The 19,443-nt window shown below is 34.6% G+C and overlaps 1 protein-coding gene across 15 annotated transcripts in view; it reads left to right on the top strand.

The window, feature by feature from the left end:
• Positions 1-19,443, top strand: part of Dlg2 (discs large MAGUK scaffold protein 2) — a 2,079,243-nt gene that overhangs the window by 1,545,027 nt on the left and 514,773 nt on the right. For all 15 annotated transcript variants that reach the window (XM_047516979.1, XM_047516993.1, XM_047516982.1 and 12 more), the window contains one exon: positions 14,823-14,959. In XM_047516979.1, coding sequence (XP_047372935.1) covers positions 14,823-14,959 — 137 coding nt within the window. The remainder of the gene's footprint in view (positions 1-14,822; positions 14,960-19,443) is intronic.

The raw sequence follows: 19,443 nt of genomic DNA, 5'->3' as shown, positions 1-19,443 counted from the left end.
CAATGAACAGAGTAGAAGTCAGAATAACACAGTAATTAAAAATAAAGGCTTTACTGCCAGGCACTTTGGGGTTCACATCCTGGTGCATAAGTAATTAAATCTCTGACCTTGAGAAAGTTATTTAACCTGTTTCATCTTTATATTCTTATTTGTGAAGTGTTATAATACCTGCCTCATTATTTTTTTAAATGGGGTTAAATATAATAAGGCATAATAAATAAGATATGCTTAGTGCCTGGCATAAAGGAAATAACAAATACTATCATTAATGCTCTTAACTCATTTTATGACATTTAATATTCATTTTCTAAAGGAAGTAACTTTTAAAAACTCTACACCATTCAGCGTCCAACTGGTCAGCACAATCCACCTGGTGACCTACCCAAGGACTCTCCACTTTAGCTTCTCTCTGCTGACCTCTGCAGGGATCAGGTAAAACCTCATCTTTGGAAAAATAAGCAAGTTTAGCTTTTTTCCTTGCTAGTGTGTGTTTCCTGTTAATACTAAGTAAGATGTAAGAAGCTATAGTTTAGAGCTTTAAGGATTAGAAATCTTTGAAGATAACTTGTTCATTAAAAAATGAATAGCAACAATTGTGCTGCTTTTGGTTTTGTTTGTTTATTCAGTCAACAAATATTTATTGAGAGCCTAATATTTCCTAGGCACAGGGTATAAAGCACAGAGGTAATTTGGGTATTGCTGACTTGATCCCCACTTTAGGAAAAATAATGTAAATGAAGACAGGGACACTAGATGTAGCTACTCAAAATGAAATTGATTCACCTTAATAACTGGGTCATAATAACTAGGACTAGAAAAAAAAATAACTAGGACTTCTTATTTGAATGAATTCTCCTTACTGTTAGATCTATAGTACTCCTTGTTCCCCTGCCCAGAGGATCAATTTTATTTTTGATAGTGTGTGTGAATTGTCCTGACCTCACTGGTCAGAGCTGTTTTGGTTTCTTTTCTATTTTTCTTTTCTTTCTTAAAGCATGTATCTTTTCATACTACCTATTGTAGCATAGATATTATTGTGTTTCTATGGTCTTCTGTTTCTTTAGTCTTCTTCAACGGACTTATAAAGTGTTTTGATAGTCCGTTGAAGAGCAAGCAATGTTCTGGAGCAGTGATTAAACCAAATCCTCATTAAATCTCCATTTGCTACCAACTATCTTAGTAGGGACCACATCCCAAAATTATTGAACCTACATCTCCAAAACATGTGAGCAAATTATGTCAGTTGTTCAAATATATTGCATAGCTTCTGTATATTTGGAATTGTGTTCAAAAGCTACCACAGTTTTTGGTGCATAGACATTATAATCAAATTTCATTTCCTACACAAGTAGAGCCATGATAGACACTCTTAAGTGACAGAATTCACAACTTAATATAGTAACTGAAAAAGTTTCACTAAGAAGATGAAAATAAAAGTAAGGAGTTGTAAGTCAGATCTGTAATTCATCTTTTACATCCTGTGAGATAAACCCAGTTGTGATGATACATGACAACATTTTGGGAGAGTTTAGAAAATAAAAGATAAGATAATAGATTATGTGAGTAACAGTGATCAGATGCAGTTTTATATGTTGATAAGTTATTTTATATTCTAGTATTTTATCTTACTTTAGACATTAATAATACCTAAAATTTACATTAGTATATATGGTTTAAAACTACAAAAAGTAATCATCACATTTGACTCTCATTGTAATCTTGAAAGAAGGGGGGAAAGGGAATTAATATTCTTTGAATACTGGCACTTACACTTGTAGGTTCCTTCTCACACATTATCATAATTTATTCTCACTATAATATCATGAGGTAATGACTGGCCTCCTTGATATTCTCTACCTGGTAAAACCAATGCTTAGAAAAGTCACGAAATCTTATTATAAGATCACACAATTCTTAAATGCTAGAATTAAGATTTGCACCAGAAATCTTTCTACCATGCCATACAGTGGTCATGTCATACATTATTTTATGCATCTTACATGTTAGGATACAGACTCATCAAGGGGAAGTAACTTAGTCCAAAGTCCATTTATTATTTTATCATGTGAACTGTAGTATGTCTTTTAAGTAATCATTAGAGATGTCCAAATATATAGCAGCATTGTGTGTGTGTGTGTGTGTGTGTGTGTGTGTGAAAAGTAAACTAATTTGGGTAAACCCCAAATGCACACACTGCAACCTTTGTGCAAGATAGACTAGATCATTGTAAAGGTTAAAGGGTTTAATGTAAAAAAGATCTTTAGTGGCAATGAAAAAGATTTTCTGGAGCAGCAGAGGTAACTTAGAGGTAACTTATGTTTTCCTAAGGGAGATTTTATTGTGTAGTAGTTTCAAACATCGTCCTTGGTTTGTTTGCTGCTACTGGAAATATTGTTCAGTCACTTCATAAATCCAAACTATAGTAAGTCTTCATATTTTGCTAGTGAGTGAGATGTCCTTGCAAAACGAAAAGATACTCATAGTTATTTCAATTATATAATGCTTACTCTGTCCTAGGGTCCAAGATGAATCTGGAGTTTCCAATTATCTCTTTTACAAAGAGCCCCGTGAGGGTGATCAAGTGAGGCAGTGAAGTCAAACATCTGCTGAAAGTGCTCATTTAAAATGTCAGTGAATTGCAGTAAGCTTATCAGTGAACTTAGGAATTTAGGGTTAGTTGTTTACAGTCTCAAAAGCTTACAAATGCCTGTTGATATTAGACTTTTATTTTTCAAAATTTGGTTTTATGATGAGGCTATGACAAGCTTGGAATGTGAGTAGATCAAAGAAAGACTAGTATTTCAAACTGAATCATGAACAGAGACAAATTAAGAGAAAAAAATTCCTCAAAGTTACTTTTAAAGCATAATAGGTGAATATAATGAAGAATATAAAGGCATGAGGTGAAAGGGGAAATTTTGCTTTATTATAAAATAGGACATTTCTCCACTACAGAATATAATTTTTGAGCCACAGAAAGCATAAATGAGGAAAAGGGGGAAAGACCAAATCTGATCATGTCCTTCTCCTATTTAAAACTTTTCCTCCCTAATGCCACTAATACAATGTCCAAACCCCTTACCACATCACCTTTAGAACTTCATGAGCCTCTATTACTCCACCTTCAATTCTTAATATCTCCTCCTAATGGTACTTACTACTTTTTCATGAGGATCAAAGATGTCAAACCTTTCTACAGGCTGATCCCTCTGCCTAGAATTCCTTGCTGCCTGCATTTCTCCTAACCATTCAGCAGGGCTTGATTCTATTGTTACTCTTTATTTTAGTCAGTTTTCATTACTATAACAAAATACCTGATATAACTGACTTAGAAGATAAAAGGTTTATTTTGGCTCCCAATTTTGGAGATTTCAGTCCATGATCAACTGGCCCCATTGCTTTGGGCCTCTCTGGTTGGACTACCAGTTGACAAAGTATAGGGAGTACATGGCAGAGCTATACCACTCATTCCATGCCAGGAAACAAAAGAGAGTTAAAAGGGGGTTAGAGTCCCACAATCCTCTTCAGAGGTACACCCCAGTGACCTAAACACTTCCCATTCAGCCCAAAATTATTGAAGGTTTAACCACCTCCCAATAGTGCAAATCTGGGGACCAAGTCTGATGAAGGACCTTTGAGAAAAATTTAAGATCCAATTTGTAGCACTGTCCAAAATAAGCCTTCCCTGATACAAGATGTCTTTCCCTCTTTTTTCCTAAAGCACTGGCATATTCTCTGATGATCTGTCATTCTTTCTACTCTGGTCTATAAGCTCTCTTAGGACAGGAATTGTGTTACTTATATTTATATTTCCCACTGTTGGTGTTATAAGTTGAATTATGTACCTCAAAAAGATGCTGAAATCTTACCTCTCATTACCTGTGAATGTTAAGGTATTTGGGAATAAGGTCTTTGCTGATAAGCAAGTTATGAGGTCATCAGGATGGTCCTCATTCTATATGACTGGTGTCCTCACAAAAATGAGAAATTTGGACCTAGAAACAGACACACACCTAGGGAGAATGCCATGAGAAGATTAAGGAAGAGATTGAGGTGCTGCATCTACAAGCCAAAGAATGACAAAGATGGCAAACTAGGAGAGAGGCATGGAACAGATTCTTCCTCGTGGGCCTCAGAAAGAACTGGCCCTGCTGATGCCTTGACTGTGGATTTCTAGCCTCCAAAACTGTAGGGCAATACATTTCTATTATTTATGACGCTCTGACTTGATACTTTGTTCTGGCAGCCCTAAGAGTCTAAAATAACCTGAAAATGAAAGTTTTTAAATGAATTAATGGAGTATCTCACTATATTATTTTACCCCCTCCACCTTTTCCTGCAGAGTTCATAAAGTGTATTCATGGAAAAAAATTCAGTGATATATATATTTAATTTAGCAATTGATTTTAAACATTGATTTTAGAGCATACTTTGTTCATATTACTCCTGGAGTGCAAACATTAAACTTGCTATTACCCCTCCATCTTCAAAGTGCTGACTTCATCACAAGAGAATGAATTAGGTAGTACATACAACAGTAATTATGTATTGCATAACCTCATCTGACTGGTTGGTGTCCATGCTACACCAATTCTTAGATATTCAAGTATCAACCTTTCCTTTAACTATTCTCTAATTCCTTGTAGAAAATTATGTAGCATTAAAATGAGAGAAACTCAAAACATTATATGCCATCAGTGGGTAGTACTTTTGATTGAAAGGAGTGGAGATTAGGAAGGACTTTGCAAAAACGTATTCAGGAAATAGGTCTCTGTGGATGGAAGTGTATCAAGACCCATCTAGTTATCTTTCAGGTGACTTGGTCTGCTTTCCCCAACAACAACCCTGCCACTGCAAAATTTCCATCAAACTTCAACATTTGAGGTGATTCTGATATCTTTTAAATAATCTTTTATTTTTATGACTTAATGTGCTGAAATCTGTCTCCAACACATTCTGGACAGTACCCAGACATCAATATTAATGACTCTTGGCTTGCTTTGGCAGAATTCACCTGTAAAACTCACACAGATGTGGTGATAGGTAGAGGTTATATCTTAATTCTAGAAGCTTGGATGGTATTCCATTTCAAGAATAATAAAAGAAACTGTATATGTGTATGAAAGTATCCAATCACATTCCATCACATAAGCAGTCAACCTGTGAACAGGCTATTTCATTTGTAGGAATGGAAGCAAATGGGTTAGTGCTGCTAGCTCTTTGTGTTAATAAAGGATAAATATGTCTCTCACTTATCATTTCTATCATTCCTTTAGGGAAGTCACTGACATAATTTTCATTCATTCCCATGCACCAAATAACATCTTTGTTAATATGGGATGCTTGACATTTAAAAGCATATGTGTGCCATGTGGCCATTTGGTCCTTGAACAACCCAATCATCAATTAATTATGCAAATAAGATTGAACTAATACATGCTCAGCCTGTGCTCAGCATGGTCTATTTTATGCAGCCCCTACTTTCTAGAACTTTATAATTTAGTGAAAAATGGAAGATGAATGCACATAAAACGTTAATGTGTAAGGTGATTCGATCTAACTGCCTACATTTTCTGTATTTGTACCAGACTATTGGAAATTGCTGGAGGAATAAATTACTAGAAATACTTCAATCTCTAACTAGACAATAGCACAGTTTTTGAAAATTGTATCCATTTCTCTAATTAATGGTATATTAAAATTTTCCTAACAACTATTTCAAAATTTTTATACCTTTTCCAATTTCTGACCTTTCTCATTCTCAGGGTCTTGTCATAAAGCCTGCAATCTTTTTTTTTTTTTTTGTTTACACTGAAATCATTTTATAATTTATTTTGAAGAAGATAGCCTTGTCAATATGAACAAGTAGATGTCTTAAAACAAAGGAAGGGCAGAGTAGGGAAACACACCTAATGGGGGGTATTGAGACTAATTCTTATTCCAATATTGCATTATTCTTCTTTATGGATTTATCCATTGCACTTAGTGAAACTTAAAATGAATCATTTAAGTTCTACATGTAGGTTAACAAAGTAATATTTTGCACAAAATGATTATTTGGTTTCTTAGAATGTTTTATAAAGTGGTATAAATAATGTCACTCTGCTCTTAAAATAAAAACACATGATCCATCTCCATCATCCTTTCCTCCTTACCTTCTAAGTCAGTGAAGAAAGTGGATTTCTATGTTTTCTCATTTATCTCAAAATTTTTATTAGGTGCAGCATCAGGGACTATGTATAGTTTGGTGAGAATAAGTGACTTGGTCCTTCACTCTTAGGTCCTTCACTCTACCTAAAACTACTTACTGCTTTCACCTGAATTATTTTCAGTTTCTGAAACCATGATATCTCTCAACTCTGGGTCCTTGAATATATGTTTCCCTGTGGTATTTCCCTGTTCCCTTTTCTTGCTCATTTTCATTTTCCAGGTTTCAGATTGAATATTATGACCTGCAATTAATTTTTTTGACACCATCCTCTTCCTCCAATCCAATGTAGGCATCCCACCTACACCCTCCCATAGCCACTGTTGCTCTCTTATTATCCCTTAACATACTGCAACTTCATTACCTCTTTCCCTTTCCCTCTGTTAGAAAATACATTGCATTAGAACAGGAACCAAAAATATTTAATTCACTGACACAACCACAGCATTTAGGCCAGTACCTGATACCTCAGCAGTCGTCAACAAGTGTTTCTTTTATTAATTAAATAAAAGTAGAAAAAGCTTGTACAGAGAACTAGGTCTACTCAAGTTCAATTTATAACTGAGCTACCATAGGTTAGAATTCACAAAGAATGATGTTGGAAATTTAAGTGGCAAAGGCATTTCAGATGTAAGGAACAAGTACAAAATAAAGCCATTACAAAAAGATCAGTTTTCTTGGTGAAAACAGAGAGATAAGGAATGGTGAAGACAATATGTAGAATTCCTATAGAATAAAGAGTAATGGACCATAGGAAGTCAAAGAACAATATAATCAATGCAAAATTTTGGGAAAACAGCTAACTTAAAATATTTGCAGAATGATTTGGAAAAGCAAGTAGGTATAGACTGGAATCGAGTATGATCACAAAAGTTTCTACAATAATGCAGACATGATTAGATTAGCACTTTGTTCAGTGACGGGGCAGTTATAATTTCATATTTATATAGTAAAGATTCTGATACAATAATAACAATTTCAAATACATATATATATGCATGTATATGTGTGTATATATGTATATATATTCTTGCAGTTCTCCTCTAACAGTTAAAACACTAAGCTCTGGGATTCAGTGATAAGTAGGTGTGATGCTAAACATGAAGAAGCTTTCATTCAATCTGAAATAGTAACATAACTGTAAAGCACAAGAGCCAGGACAAGAAGACAGTTTTGAAGGGAAGCTATGAGCACACTTTTTCAAGTTTGTGAGTTTCAAGTTGACAAATCAAACCTATTGGATGGAGTATTGGAGGTACCAGAACCTTGGGCACTCATCAACAGAACAGTGGTAATTGAAACTCCAGAAATGGATTCTCTTCAAGATAATAGAATAGGATTTAATGGAATATTCTACAGGAAATAACAATTATTTTAAAAGAAGTAATGGTCAAATTTAGCACACATCCCCAGAATTTCTAATTCTGAATATCTGGTATGAATCCCAAGCTTTGCATTTCTAACAAGGTCCCAGGTGATGCAGATGCTCCTGGTGTGAGGATCTCTTCTGTGAACCACAGTCTTAGGCCAGTGAAAAAGAAGGGAAGACAGGGAAAAAAACAAAAAAACAAAAAAACAAAAAAACAGAGATGTAGTAAGATAAATTAAAAACAGGGCAAATTAACATTATCAAAGGTGAGAATGTAAAGGTAATCCATAGTTTTCTATGTAATGCAGAGAAGCAAATTCATGTATGAAATTTTCATGACTTTTGGATAGCTGGCTGAACTCCTTGCCAGGTGTAGCTGGTTGGCAGTTTACCCACCCAACCCCATTATAGGAAAAGTTAATATTAAAATGTGTATGTCTGCATGTCATGTGACTTCCATTAAAAAAAAGAGCTAGATATAAATACAACCACTCAAATCATAAAGATTAGATATGTTCGTTTCCTAGGCCTGCCATAAGAAATTGCCACAAATTGGGTAGCTTCCAGCAACAGACACTTACAGGTGTGAAGGCTAGAAGTCTGAGATCAAGGTGTCAGCAGGGTAGATTCTTTTGGGGTACCATGAGGGCAAGTCTTCTCTGAGCCTCTCTCCCAGCATTTCAGGGTTGTTGGCAATCCTAGGCATGCTATGACTTGTGGATCCATCCCTCCAATATTTGCTCTGTCCTCACATGCATTCTTCTATGTGTGTTTTTGTGTCCAAATATTCACTTCTGATAAGGAACATCACTGGCCCAAATCATTGGATTGGGATCTACCTTGACCCAATACAATCTCTTCTTAAAGTACATCTACAAAGAACCTGATCAAAATTAAGTGACATTCACAGGTTAGAACTTCAGCATATCTTTTGGATGTAAATAATTCAACCCCTAAGAGATTCTAGGTAAATAGACTATGATATATAAAGCCAGGTGGAGGAGATGGAGGAGAACTAATAGTATGGAAATGGAGTTGATCATCATTTCAAAACCTTCTGCTCTTACAGTAAGAAGGCTGTGGCAAGTTCAAGAAAAGATCTTTTTAGGATAGGGCAGAAGAATGGTCAAAGCCAGAAGAGAACAAAGCATTGATGGCAAGAGACCAAATATTCTAAAAGAGCAAAAAGGAATAAGTAATATCTGAGAAGATTTGGGTTTAGATAAGAGGAACTGTGCTTATTCCTTTGAGCGAAAGGAAAACAGGTGGTGTTGATGTGGTATACTAAAAGTGCAAAGGTATCTTGATATACATAGGAGGAGGGGAAGTTTATGGCATTAGTTGTGCTAGTTAGTTGGATGATCTGTGAGAGATTATTTGAGCAGGATTTAGGATGCTCAGACAATGAGTAAGAATTTTAAAAAGAACCACTTCTGTCAACCCCAAACTTTGTCTTTCTAAACTGGAAGGAATCCAAAGAATAAGAAAATAAAGCTTTGACTTTTAATTGACCATATCTTCAATGCCCATGAGATTAATTAGTCTCTCAAATAAATATAAAAGGTGAATTTCTGATAGTTTTTGAAGCAAAGGTTGCTTTTTGAAGGGGAAGAGATGTCAGATAGTCTGTTATCAGTGTAAGCCAGACCTACAGGGAAGTTTTTTAAAGATTTTTTGGGGGAGTTCTTGCTTTTTTAACTGACATGTATGCACATTCAGATGTTAAGTTGCCTATGTAGGTGTATGGTTCCTAAGACAGGGCCAGCCAGAGTTCAGGATGGATTCAGTGTTTCTTTTAAAATATACACATAATGTGAAGAATACCACTAGTGCTTTCTGTGAAGCAGTAAATACCATACCTGGCAGATCTTAAAGAAGAGATGACAGAACCAGGCTGTTTAGTAATATTGAGTTGTTTGGAGGAGCCCAGAGAGCTTTCCTAGTAAAGTCACATAAAATTAAGTTGAAACAAGTTATTGAATGGTTTTAAGGCATCATGGGGCTTGGTTCTTTACACCCACAAAGAATATATGGGTACACTGTAATCATATGACATTTTCAAGCATTTCAGTTTTTATTCTGGGCTTCTCAAAGCACAGTATCAATCTATGCTGCCAAGACTTCTGCTGCAGCCCCCGACTCTCATTGACACCTCCCCCTCAGCGTAGGCAGACAACATGGGGAAGGGTGAACTAGGATCTGCTCACAGGGTTCTCTTTTTATAGAATGAGGAAAAGATTCTTTGCAGAGAAAGGTTCATTTATAAGCTTTAACCAGGTTCAGAGTTCCTATATTATACCTGTATTTCCTATATTAACATGAGAATTTGGGGATGTGCCAGAAACATGGAATGACGAGCCCAGCTTTATGCAATAGATGTAGTTCTGAAATTCTTTGTGAACATCCCATGTTTGCCAAACAGATCATTTTTAATTACTTAGGAAATTAAGTGTTTAAATTGGACATGCTTTTTCTTTCCTTTACTAGAGGGTCCTGAAATATCTACTGATTTTACTTCCTTTTGTGACTTGATTACTTATATTTTTCTGTGCCAGCTTTGTATGCAATCAGCAGGCACATGGGATGTTTAGTCTTACTCTTAATGACCAAATGTCCTACAGTACGTATATAGTATTAGGACCAGTAGTTTGATGAGACTTACCTACTCAACTCACTTAGTTTATTTTTCAGTTGACTGGTTTGCCTCACATGATGGTTGTTTTATTCAGCTATTTCGCTGCTATGGGAAAATACCTGACAAGAACAATTTTAGAGGAGGAAAAGTTTATTTGGCACTCATGGTTTCTGAGGTCACAGTTTGTAGATAACTAACTCTACTGTTCTGGACCCAAGGTGAGGCAGAACATCATGGTGGAAGGGTGTGGAAGAGGAAAATAGCTCAGGAAATAGCAACCAGAAAGCAGAGAGAGAGAGAGAGAGAGAGAGAGAGAGAGAGAGAGAGAGAGAGAGAGAGAGAGAGAGAGAGAGAACATCAAGTATAAAATATAAACCTGAAAGACCTGCCTCCAGTGACACATCTCTACCTGCCTTCAGTTACCATCCACTTCATCCAATGATTGGGTTATAACTCTAATCATCTAATCATTTCACCTCTGGTACCTTCTTGAATTTTCTAACACATGAACTTTTGGGGAACACTTCATATCTAAGCCATAACAAGTCAACTTATTTCTTTGTCCTAGAAACTTATTTTCAAAACAGACAGTAATTCTCTAAATGTTCCAAAACTATCATGTCCCTAAAACCAGCAATTTTATAATTTTGGGTGCTTCTGAGTCAAATCTTTATGATATACATCTTTTGATGGCTTACTAGGCATTTTTGCAACCATTTCAAACTCAGTAGAGCTGCGGTTTTATCAGCACTATTTTCTTGTTTTTGTTTTTGATTTTGTTTTTGTTTTTGTTTTTGTTTTTAGGGTAGCTGACTCAAGTCATTCAGTCAGTCTGGAGTCCAAAGAATGTGTTCCTGTCAAAAGTACACTCTCTTTTAATGAATTCTATTTTTATGTTCAGGCGGAGTTTAAGTGCTAAATCTTTTGCTAATCCTTCTGCTCCTTTAAGAAGTAGTCCTACTCTTCTAGCATAACCAGTTAAATAATATCAAAAGTTTTCTGATTTTTCAAACTACTTAAGGGCTCATTAAGAATAGAGAGTCTTATTTATTAGGCATCTGTTATATGCCAGTTATTATAGAATATATTATATGCCAGTTATTATAGAATATATATATATATAGACTTGCTCCCTTTCTACAAATGAGAAAATCAAGAGTAAAATTTGCACAGTTAGTGGATGAAAGCATCAGAATATGAAGCTGTCTTTGTTGTTGCCCAGTTGACTACTCTGAATTTGGCATAAATGCTACAGATTGAGGGTAGAGAGCTAATCCATGTCTACCAGAGCCAGTGCAGTAACTTACACAATTGCTGATCCCAAATAAGAGTGTCCACTTTTCTTTCCCTTGCTTATTCAAAGCCCTCAACTTCATCTTAAGGGAAGTTTTCTCAGAGACTTTCTTCATTCTCATATTTCTCAGTGACTTTCCTCATTGTTTGCATTTATTCATTTTTTCTTTTCTTTTTTTTTTTTTTTCATTTAATACATCTTTATGAGGCAACTAAGTACCTGGAGTTGTTCTTCTTACATACTGTAAATTGAACAAAAATCATAGTCATCATGGAGCCTACATTTTCACTGAGAAAACAAACCATAAAAAAATAAGCAAACCACACCGCAAACACATAAAAATAAAATATAATATATAACATATATGCCTTGTATAGTAGGTAACAAGATAACAAATGCTAAGGAAAAATGAAAAGTTAAGCAAGATAAGGAAATGGGGAATATGGTCAGGGGACAGTGTTAAATAGGGAGGTCAGTTTCTGCTCCTGGAAGAACTGAGACTTAAGATCCCGAAGGTAGTATATTCCAGTCAGCAGAAATACCTAGAGCAAAGGTGGGAGCATTCCGAGAGTTTTCTAGAAATACAAGACTGCAATGAGGCATAGAATGGAATGAAGGAGAAGATTGGCTAGTGAGGGGAGAGGAGTGGAGAATGCCAGCAGAGACTGATAAAGGAGGACCTCACCGAGTTTAGATCCTACAGTGTGGGCATCCTGCCCCTGTGTCAAAAGAGGAAACACAAGGAACATGCAGACTACTTGCTTGACATTGGTTTTACTGCTGCTTAGTAGTCCTAGGTGACGTTCATCTTCATAAAGTCATCCTCCCAAAATCACTAGCATTGCCTGGGTTTAAAATATTGCTTCACCCAGGTTGTCTTAACCACTCATATGAACCCACTTGTAGGTCATTATTTCTTTAGTGTTTCTGTAGAACAGTGTAGGGAGCCATTTCTTTACATTTATATAAGCCACAATTGATAGAGGCTCTCTATATAAAGCACAGATAGATTCAATCTTACAACACAGATGGATACTTCTATCTGTAAATACACTTGTATTCTGGATGGATACATAAGCTACACATTTATTTACCATGTTGAATTGAATATCTGGAACATGGTGGATTGTTTTTAAATGCATTCATGTTCCAATGAAGTAAAATAAATTTTTAACCTTGAACTCTCAAAGGCATTCTCTGACTCTGAGAAATGGATACTAAAAATATCTTGCTTCACCTTGAGCAAAGTCACTAGTTTAAAAAGAAGTACATAAACCTAACCTCCAAAAAATGGTTGTTTTCTTTTCAGTTGATATATTTATGTACACAATATCCATAGTGATTTCATTGTCCATGGTACAATCTTCAACTTCAAATGTCAAATACATAGTTACTCTCGTTTTTGGATTTAATGTTCTTTATGGTGATAATTTTTTCCATAGTTTTTCTGTAACTAAGATTGTCTGTAGCATTTACTGCTAGCATAGTAGATGTAAATCAGAATTCCTAGATTTGTGTTTAACATTTTTCTTTCAGAGCTTGGAATGACCTTCATACTGCTAAAATGCAATAGATTGATCGTCCCACATGACTATGAAACTTTGTAAATACATTTTGAAACTTTTTTATGTGCATCTATTTATGTAATAGTGATAGTTTTAGAAGACATGAGCTGATACATGTTTAAAAGTTCATTTTAAAAGCAAAATTGGAAACATTTTATTTATTTTTGGTCAGTTTTTGCTTCATAAACAAATTCTTTAAATCCTAGGCAAATATATTCATGGTTCTATGGGGTGGCAAAGCATTAATAAAAAATAATTACCCACTTCAGTAGGAAATTAGATAACACTTATTTTAATTGCCCTATCAATTTAAATCCATTTTCCATTTATTTTTAACAACTATTATGGTTAATTTAACAAAATCATTGCATTTCTAATATAATTCAAGGTGTTACTTTATAATTTCCTATTCCATCATTTTTCCATTAATCATCTATCTTAAGAGCACATAGCTCTACACAATATTTATTCAATCAAAGCATAGTGAATGGGATTAGTATTTTTAAAAGTGTTTTTCATTATTATTGTACAGTGTCAAAAGTTTTTATGATAGCTTTATCAATTGAGTATGTTCTTTTTAAGAAATATTTCTTTAGCCAAGAAGATTATAAAAATTCATCTTTTAGTATCAAAGGCCTTGATTAATATCCTTTTTATTTAATTTTCACATTATCATTGATTTAGAAATACAATAAAAATATATTCTGTTAATATTTACTAAATGTATATTCAGTCACCATTTGAAAAATTTCTTTTTTAATCCTAAGCCCTTAAAGATTCTATTAATTATTCTTTTAAAATGATTGACTTCATAACAATTTTACTAAATAACTATATTCTTATTATTGTTCTATGACTTAATAAAAATAAAAATTTTGCAAGTCAGAGTATGAAGAAACCACCTCTCAAAATAGGAAATTTCCACATTTAAAAGTGATATGATATCCTGCTGGTTGTTGTAAAATTAATAAAGTTAAATTATATTACCCATTTCTTTATCCTTCAGACTATGTACAGGGACGATTCACTTTTTTGTGTCACTAGCCTCACTATCAATTAGTTAATAGTGACCACTAGGAAGTATGAAAATAAGACAAGTTGGCCATAAAAGACATGAAAGGCAAGCATCTAGCTTCTTTTCCTTATCTTCTCTCTGAAATTATGATGTAAATATCCAGTGTGTGTTCCTCATATTTCTTCTCTCAGGACATGTGTGATTTTTCTGACAGCTCTATTTTTCATCCTGCAATGTAAAAAACTTCTTTTCTCTATGCTAGAGTAATGAAGACAATGAAGATAAGCTCACATACTGGACGTGAACGGGACTGTACCTGTGTTTTTCCAGACTCACATAGGATCACTCCGAATATTTTGCCCAATCCCTGTTCTGGAAAGTCACCCACCATGAACAGTTTGCACAGTCTTGAAATAGTACAAAACTGGTGTTCATATGGGATTGATTAAAAGATCTTTCCCTCATTAACAAAAACAACAAACCTTCAAATATTTAAAGAACTAAACTGATTGGATTAGAATCCTTGTTTTATAGATTGCTGTTATAATCCATTGAAGATCCATTGTTAAAAGAATTATGGTTGGGCTGGGGCTATAACTCAGTTCACAGAGTTTTGCATGTCAAGCACAAGGCCCTGGGTTCAATTCCCAGCACAGCAAAAAAAAAAAAAAAAAAAAAAAAAAAAAAACTAATGGTTGAAATGTGGTTAATTCCATTTTCTGTTCTTTTCTTACAGGTTTAGGCTTCAGTATTGCAGGAGGTGTGGGGAACCAGCACATTCCTGGAGACAACAGCATTTATGTGACAAAAATTATAGATGGTGGAGCTGCACAAAAAGATGGAAGGTTGCAAGTAGGAGACAGACTACTAATGGTGAGTGAGACTCCAAGTAAAACTGCAGATCTATACACTCTTGTTTCCCAGTGTGTGACCATCTCAGTCAGCTCAGATGACCACAACGAAATACCGCAGACTGTGTGGCTTGAACAACAGAAATTTATTTTCTCACAGTTCTGAAGGTTGGGAAGTTGAAGGTTGCTAACTCGTTTCTGGAGAAAGCTCTCTTCCTGGTTTACAGAGGGCCACCTTCTGGCTGCATCCTCACATGGTCTTTCCAATGTGCTCAGACTGACAAAGAAGGATGTTCCTCTTTTCCTCTTCTTATAAGTACCATCAGATTAGGGCCCCATCTTTAACTCATTTAACCTTCAACACCTCCTAAAGACCCTATCTCCAAGTACAATAAGGGGTAGAGCTTCAACATGAATTTGGGGGACAGGATACAATTTAGTCTATTGTAGTGGCCATGTGAAGAAACAGAAAAGGGAAGAGAGGAGATTTCAGGGGAAGAGAGCTGAAAAGTACACATATAATTGTTTTTTATTTTTTTATATTTTCAAAACAGTATTCTAAATTTTCACAAGTTTTCTCAGAAATGTATGGCATACATATTATAAATTGTTCTTCCAATATAGTCCATTTCCTAGTGGAGCAACCACTACTTCCAGGTTGTATAATAAAGGAAAACAACATTATTTGGTTTCCTGAAATATGCATGTCCATGGTCTTTTGTTCAACCACTATAGAAACAGCCTGTGATTTCCAAGAATCCATAATTCGAATTCCATTATATGTGTGAATGGATCCCTTCCTCCCTCCCCTTTGCAGGGTTATTTTTTGTTTACCAGCTGCCCACCTCCAGGAGTCCTGGCAATGAAGGCCACTGACACAAATCCACCCTTTCTAAGCTATGGATTATATGACAAAAAAAAGCAAATTAAAGCAATCATAAATATAAAACACTAGATACTACAGTGATAAAAATTATTTCATATTGATTTTTATATACTTAATCTATAGTATAATAATCAAATATTGAAAATTCATAGTAGATCTCAAGATGAGTGTATCTAGTCATAGGTCTGTGCTTGTAAAACAGAGAAAAAAAAATTAGGGCCTCTAATCTCTGTCTGCAAGGAGTTGGGATCTCTAACCCCTTCTTGAGAAGTATTTGGGGAGAATCAATCCATACAGTCTCAAAAGAAAAGTGATTTCTTTGACACATGCAACTTTTGGAGGTTAAGCCCTGAAGTTCTATATTTATTATGCCCACTTCCCTGGGTTCTAGATCTTGTATTTAATCCTAGTTGTCTAATTTCATAGTTGTCAATGACCTTTGTATTGAATTACCTGGATAAGACTTTGATAGTATCTCAAGAGAAACGTTTACTTGGTATTTACTGTGTTTCACATACTATTTAAGTGCTTTTTTTTTGGTCCTGTAACATATCTTTCCCACAAAAGCACATTTTATATAAACAAAAGGAAACAGGTATACAGAGAAGATTGCTAACTTGCCCATGGTCACATAGGTAATGATAGAAAGAACTGGATTTCCAGCTGAGGCCATCTGGCTTGAGTCATGCTCAAATCCATCAAGCAATGCTGCTTCCTGTGCTTGGTGTTTGCATTTATTTCCTTGGTTTGTCAGTTAGTTCTTTCCTTTTTTCTTTCTTTCATCATTCAGTTATTCATTAATGCCTTTAACAAATACATCTTACCCACCAAATATGTCCAGGCAATGGCCACTATTCAGAGCAAAGTATCATAAGAAAATATCTAGACAAACTGAATGGGCATAAAATGTCCAATAATGACTTCATTCAAAATTGCAACTCAGAGTTTGGGGCTTTGTTACCTCTTGAATTCACTTCCATTTTCATTCTTGAGAAATTCTAAAACTTTTTGCTGTCGTTGTTAGCTTTCAATTCTGAACTAGACAAATTTTTGTTGGGGTATAAGACCTGAACAACTTCTCTCTAGAATACAAACTTTATTACTTGAACAGTTGACTTGGGAATAAAATGAACTGTGATAACCATCTTCTTCATAGGGATAAATTGAAAAATGAAAAGGGTAGATTCATTTTCAAGTAATGACTGTTGTGGTGACTCATTTACTTTTGATTCATTGTTCTGGAACAGTTTAGTTTTAGACAAGTCTTCTGATATTTCTTTAAATACTGCTTTGTAAAATTGTGCTAGATATTGTTCACTTATTTCTTGAAGTTGTGCTTAACTCTAATTTTATTTTCAAATTCTTTTTTTTAAATTTCCAAATAACTTTGTCAAAGAATTTTCCAGGAACCATGCTATTTTTCCATTACAATTTTCATGATATTCATTGTAGATAAAACAGTTTCAAAAATAGCTGTGACATAATTCATAACTGTTTTGAGTTTGAAAGCATAGCTTTTTCAAAAAAAATGAACCTTCAACAATAATAGGTCTCTCCTCTCTTATTTAAGGAAAACATAATTAGTACTTCCAAGGCAAGTGGTAAGCTGAATCTGGAAATGAAAGAAAATGATTCATTTTGTAATGTTCTGAAAGAAAAATGACCATGAGAAAGAAAGAATAAAGAAAAAAATCACTTAAGCCACTCAAAAGACCATTTTTCATTGCTTCAATGCCCAAATACTTATTAATATATTCTCCTTTGGTCATTCTTTTTCATCTTTCCTTTCCTTTACTAACCTACATTCATAACCTCTTTTTCTTCCTTCTCTTCTACTCTCTTCCCTCAAAGGAAATACAAACCATTTAGACTGTATGATTTACCAGCTGTACCACACTCTGCATATTTTTCTCTAAATATGCTGTTCTTTCTAAAGCAATTTACACCACTTCCTTCTCTCACGTCTTAGGAAAATTTCCTCTGTATACTATTCACTCAGAGTTCTATAAGTACATTGGTCTAAAATGAAACTATTAATTTCCTTAGACTTTTGTGACTGTGTACTCATAATTCAGGAAGTCTTGCAGCATCTCCCCCACAGTGAAAGCAGTCTTTCCACCCCACCCTTTGGAGTCTTAGTAATAACTCCTTCAATTTCTCAAATAAAATAACTATCATAAATGTGTATCACTGAGTCACACCATACATATTGGATACTTTTCTTTAAGAACTTCAAATATCTCAGGATTGAAAAGTACCCATCTTCAATGTAATCTCATTTCAACCCCTCATTTGGTACATCAGAATCCTGCATAAAAGCAACTATGAAAAGTGGTCTCTCACCCCTGCTAAGAATCCTCTAAAGATGGAGAACTCCAGTCATCCAGGAGGTACTAACTTACAGCCCTGGGATTTTTTTCCCCTTAAAATTGTGTTAGAATATATATTCCCTATAAATTCTCCCTTTATTCATAGCTTTGTGCCTTGGAAAAAGAAAGATAAGGACTAATTTCTCTTCCACACATTTGAAAGAGTTTTGTATTGCTACTTCTTCACTTCTCAATCTTTTAAGATTTTTTTTACATTTCATTTCACTTTCACAGTATATTTTACCATACCTTCATTTACCTCCTATAAATAGTTTACACTTAAAACTTTTTTTCTATTCATTACCATCTTATTCTCCTCTTTTAAAAACCCAGGCAGTTTTGTAACATGTGACCTTTGCATTCATTCTACAATAAGGAAAAATTATGCTGTCACCTTTGCAATAAGCCTCTTACTATTTCAAAGGAGATGATTATAATGTCAGAAAACTCTGTTTCATTGGTTACCCAAATATGTGGTATATATTCTCTTTACCAAAATAATATATTTTTCATAATTTTCTTTGCTATTTGTCTCTAGAATTTTCTTTTGTTTAGTGAGGTGACAATGACATCTGATTTTTGTGGATTGTACCAGAACCTTAGTGTTATAACCAGAGCTTGACATTGTAGTCTCAGACTGAATAAATTTTCTCTTGGCCTTGAAGTTCATAGGACAGATGGTCAAATATTAACATCATTGAAGACATTCTAATTCTTTCACGTATTTTCACACACTGGTTTTTTAAGGTGATACAGAGAGCCAAATATATTATAGAAATGTGATCTTCTGTACCTCTTTTAGCATAAGACCAGAATCTTTGAATCCATGATCATTTGTCTTTTCTACAAGGATAGCATTAGTTGTTAGTTGTCAAGTTGTCATATTGTAATTTAAGGTTTAAAATCTCACATTCCTTTTTTCTATCACTTCTGCTTGACATTTGAGGAAAATTAATTGTCAGTGAGAGAACTTTTAGACCTTATACAGAAAATGATTCCATGTTTTCTTTGCTCAAAGGGAAGTAGGTAAGGGGAAAAAGAACAAAGGCATCTAAGTCAAGTGTAAAGACACTAGATAAGACATGGGGGAGCTGAATATTAATTCCAGGAAGCTAACTCTACTCCATCTGCCTTAGCCAAGTCATGTGTATCTTTGGTCCTCTGTTTTGGCTACTATGCAATAATTGCATTGCATTAGATCAATATTTCCCCAAGTGTTTTTTGGCATATTAGCCCCATTCATGTATGACA

Source organism: Sciurus carolinensis, chromosome 11 (assembly GCF_902686445.1).
Source record: "Sciurus carolinensis chromosome 11, mSciCar1.2, whole genome shotgun sequence".
Lineage (NCBI taxonomy): Eukaryota > Metazoa > Chordata > Mammalia > Rodentia > Sciuridae > Sciurus > Sciurus carolinensis.
This window is presented reverse-complemented; position numbering and strand designations above follow the sequence as displayed.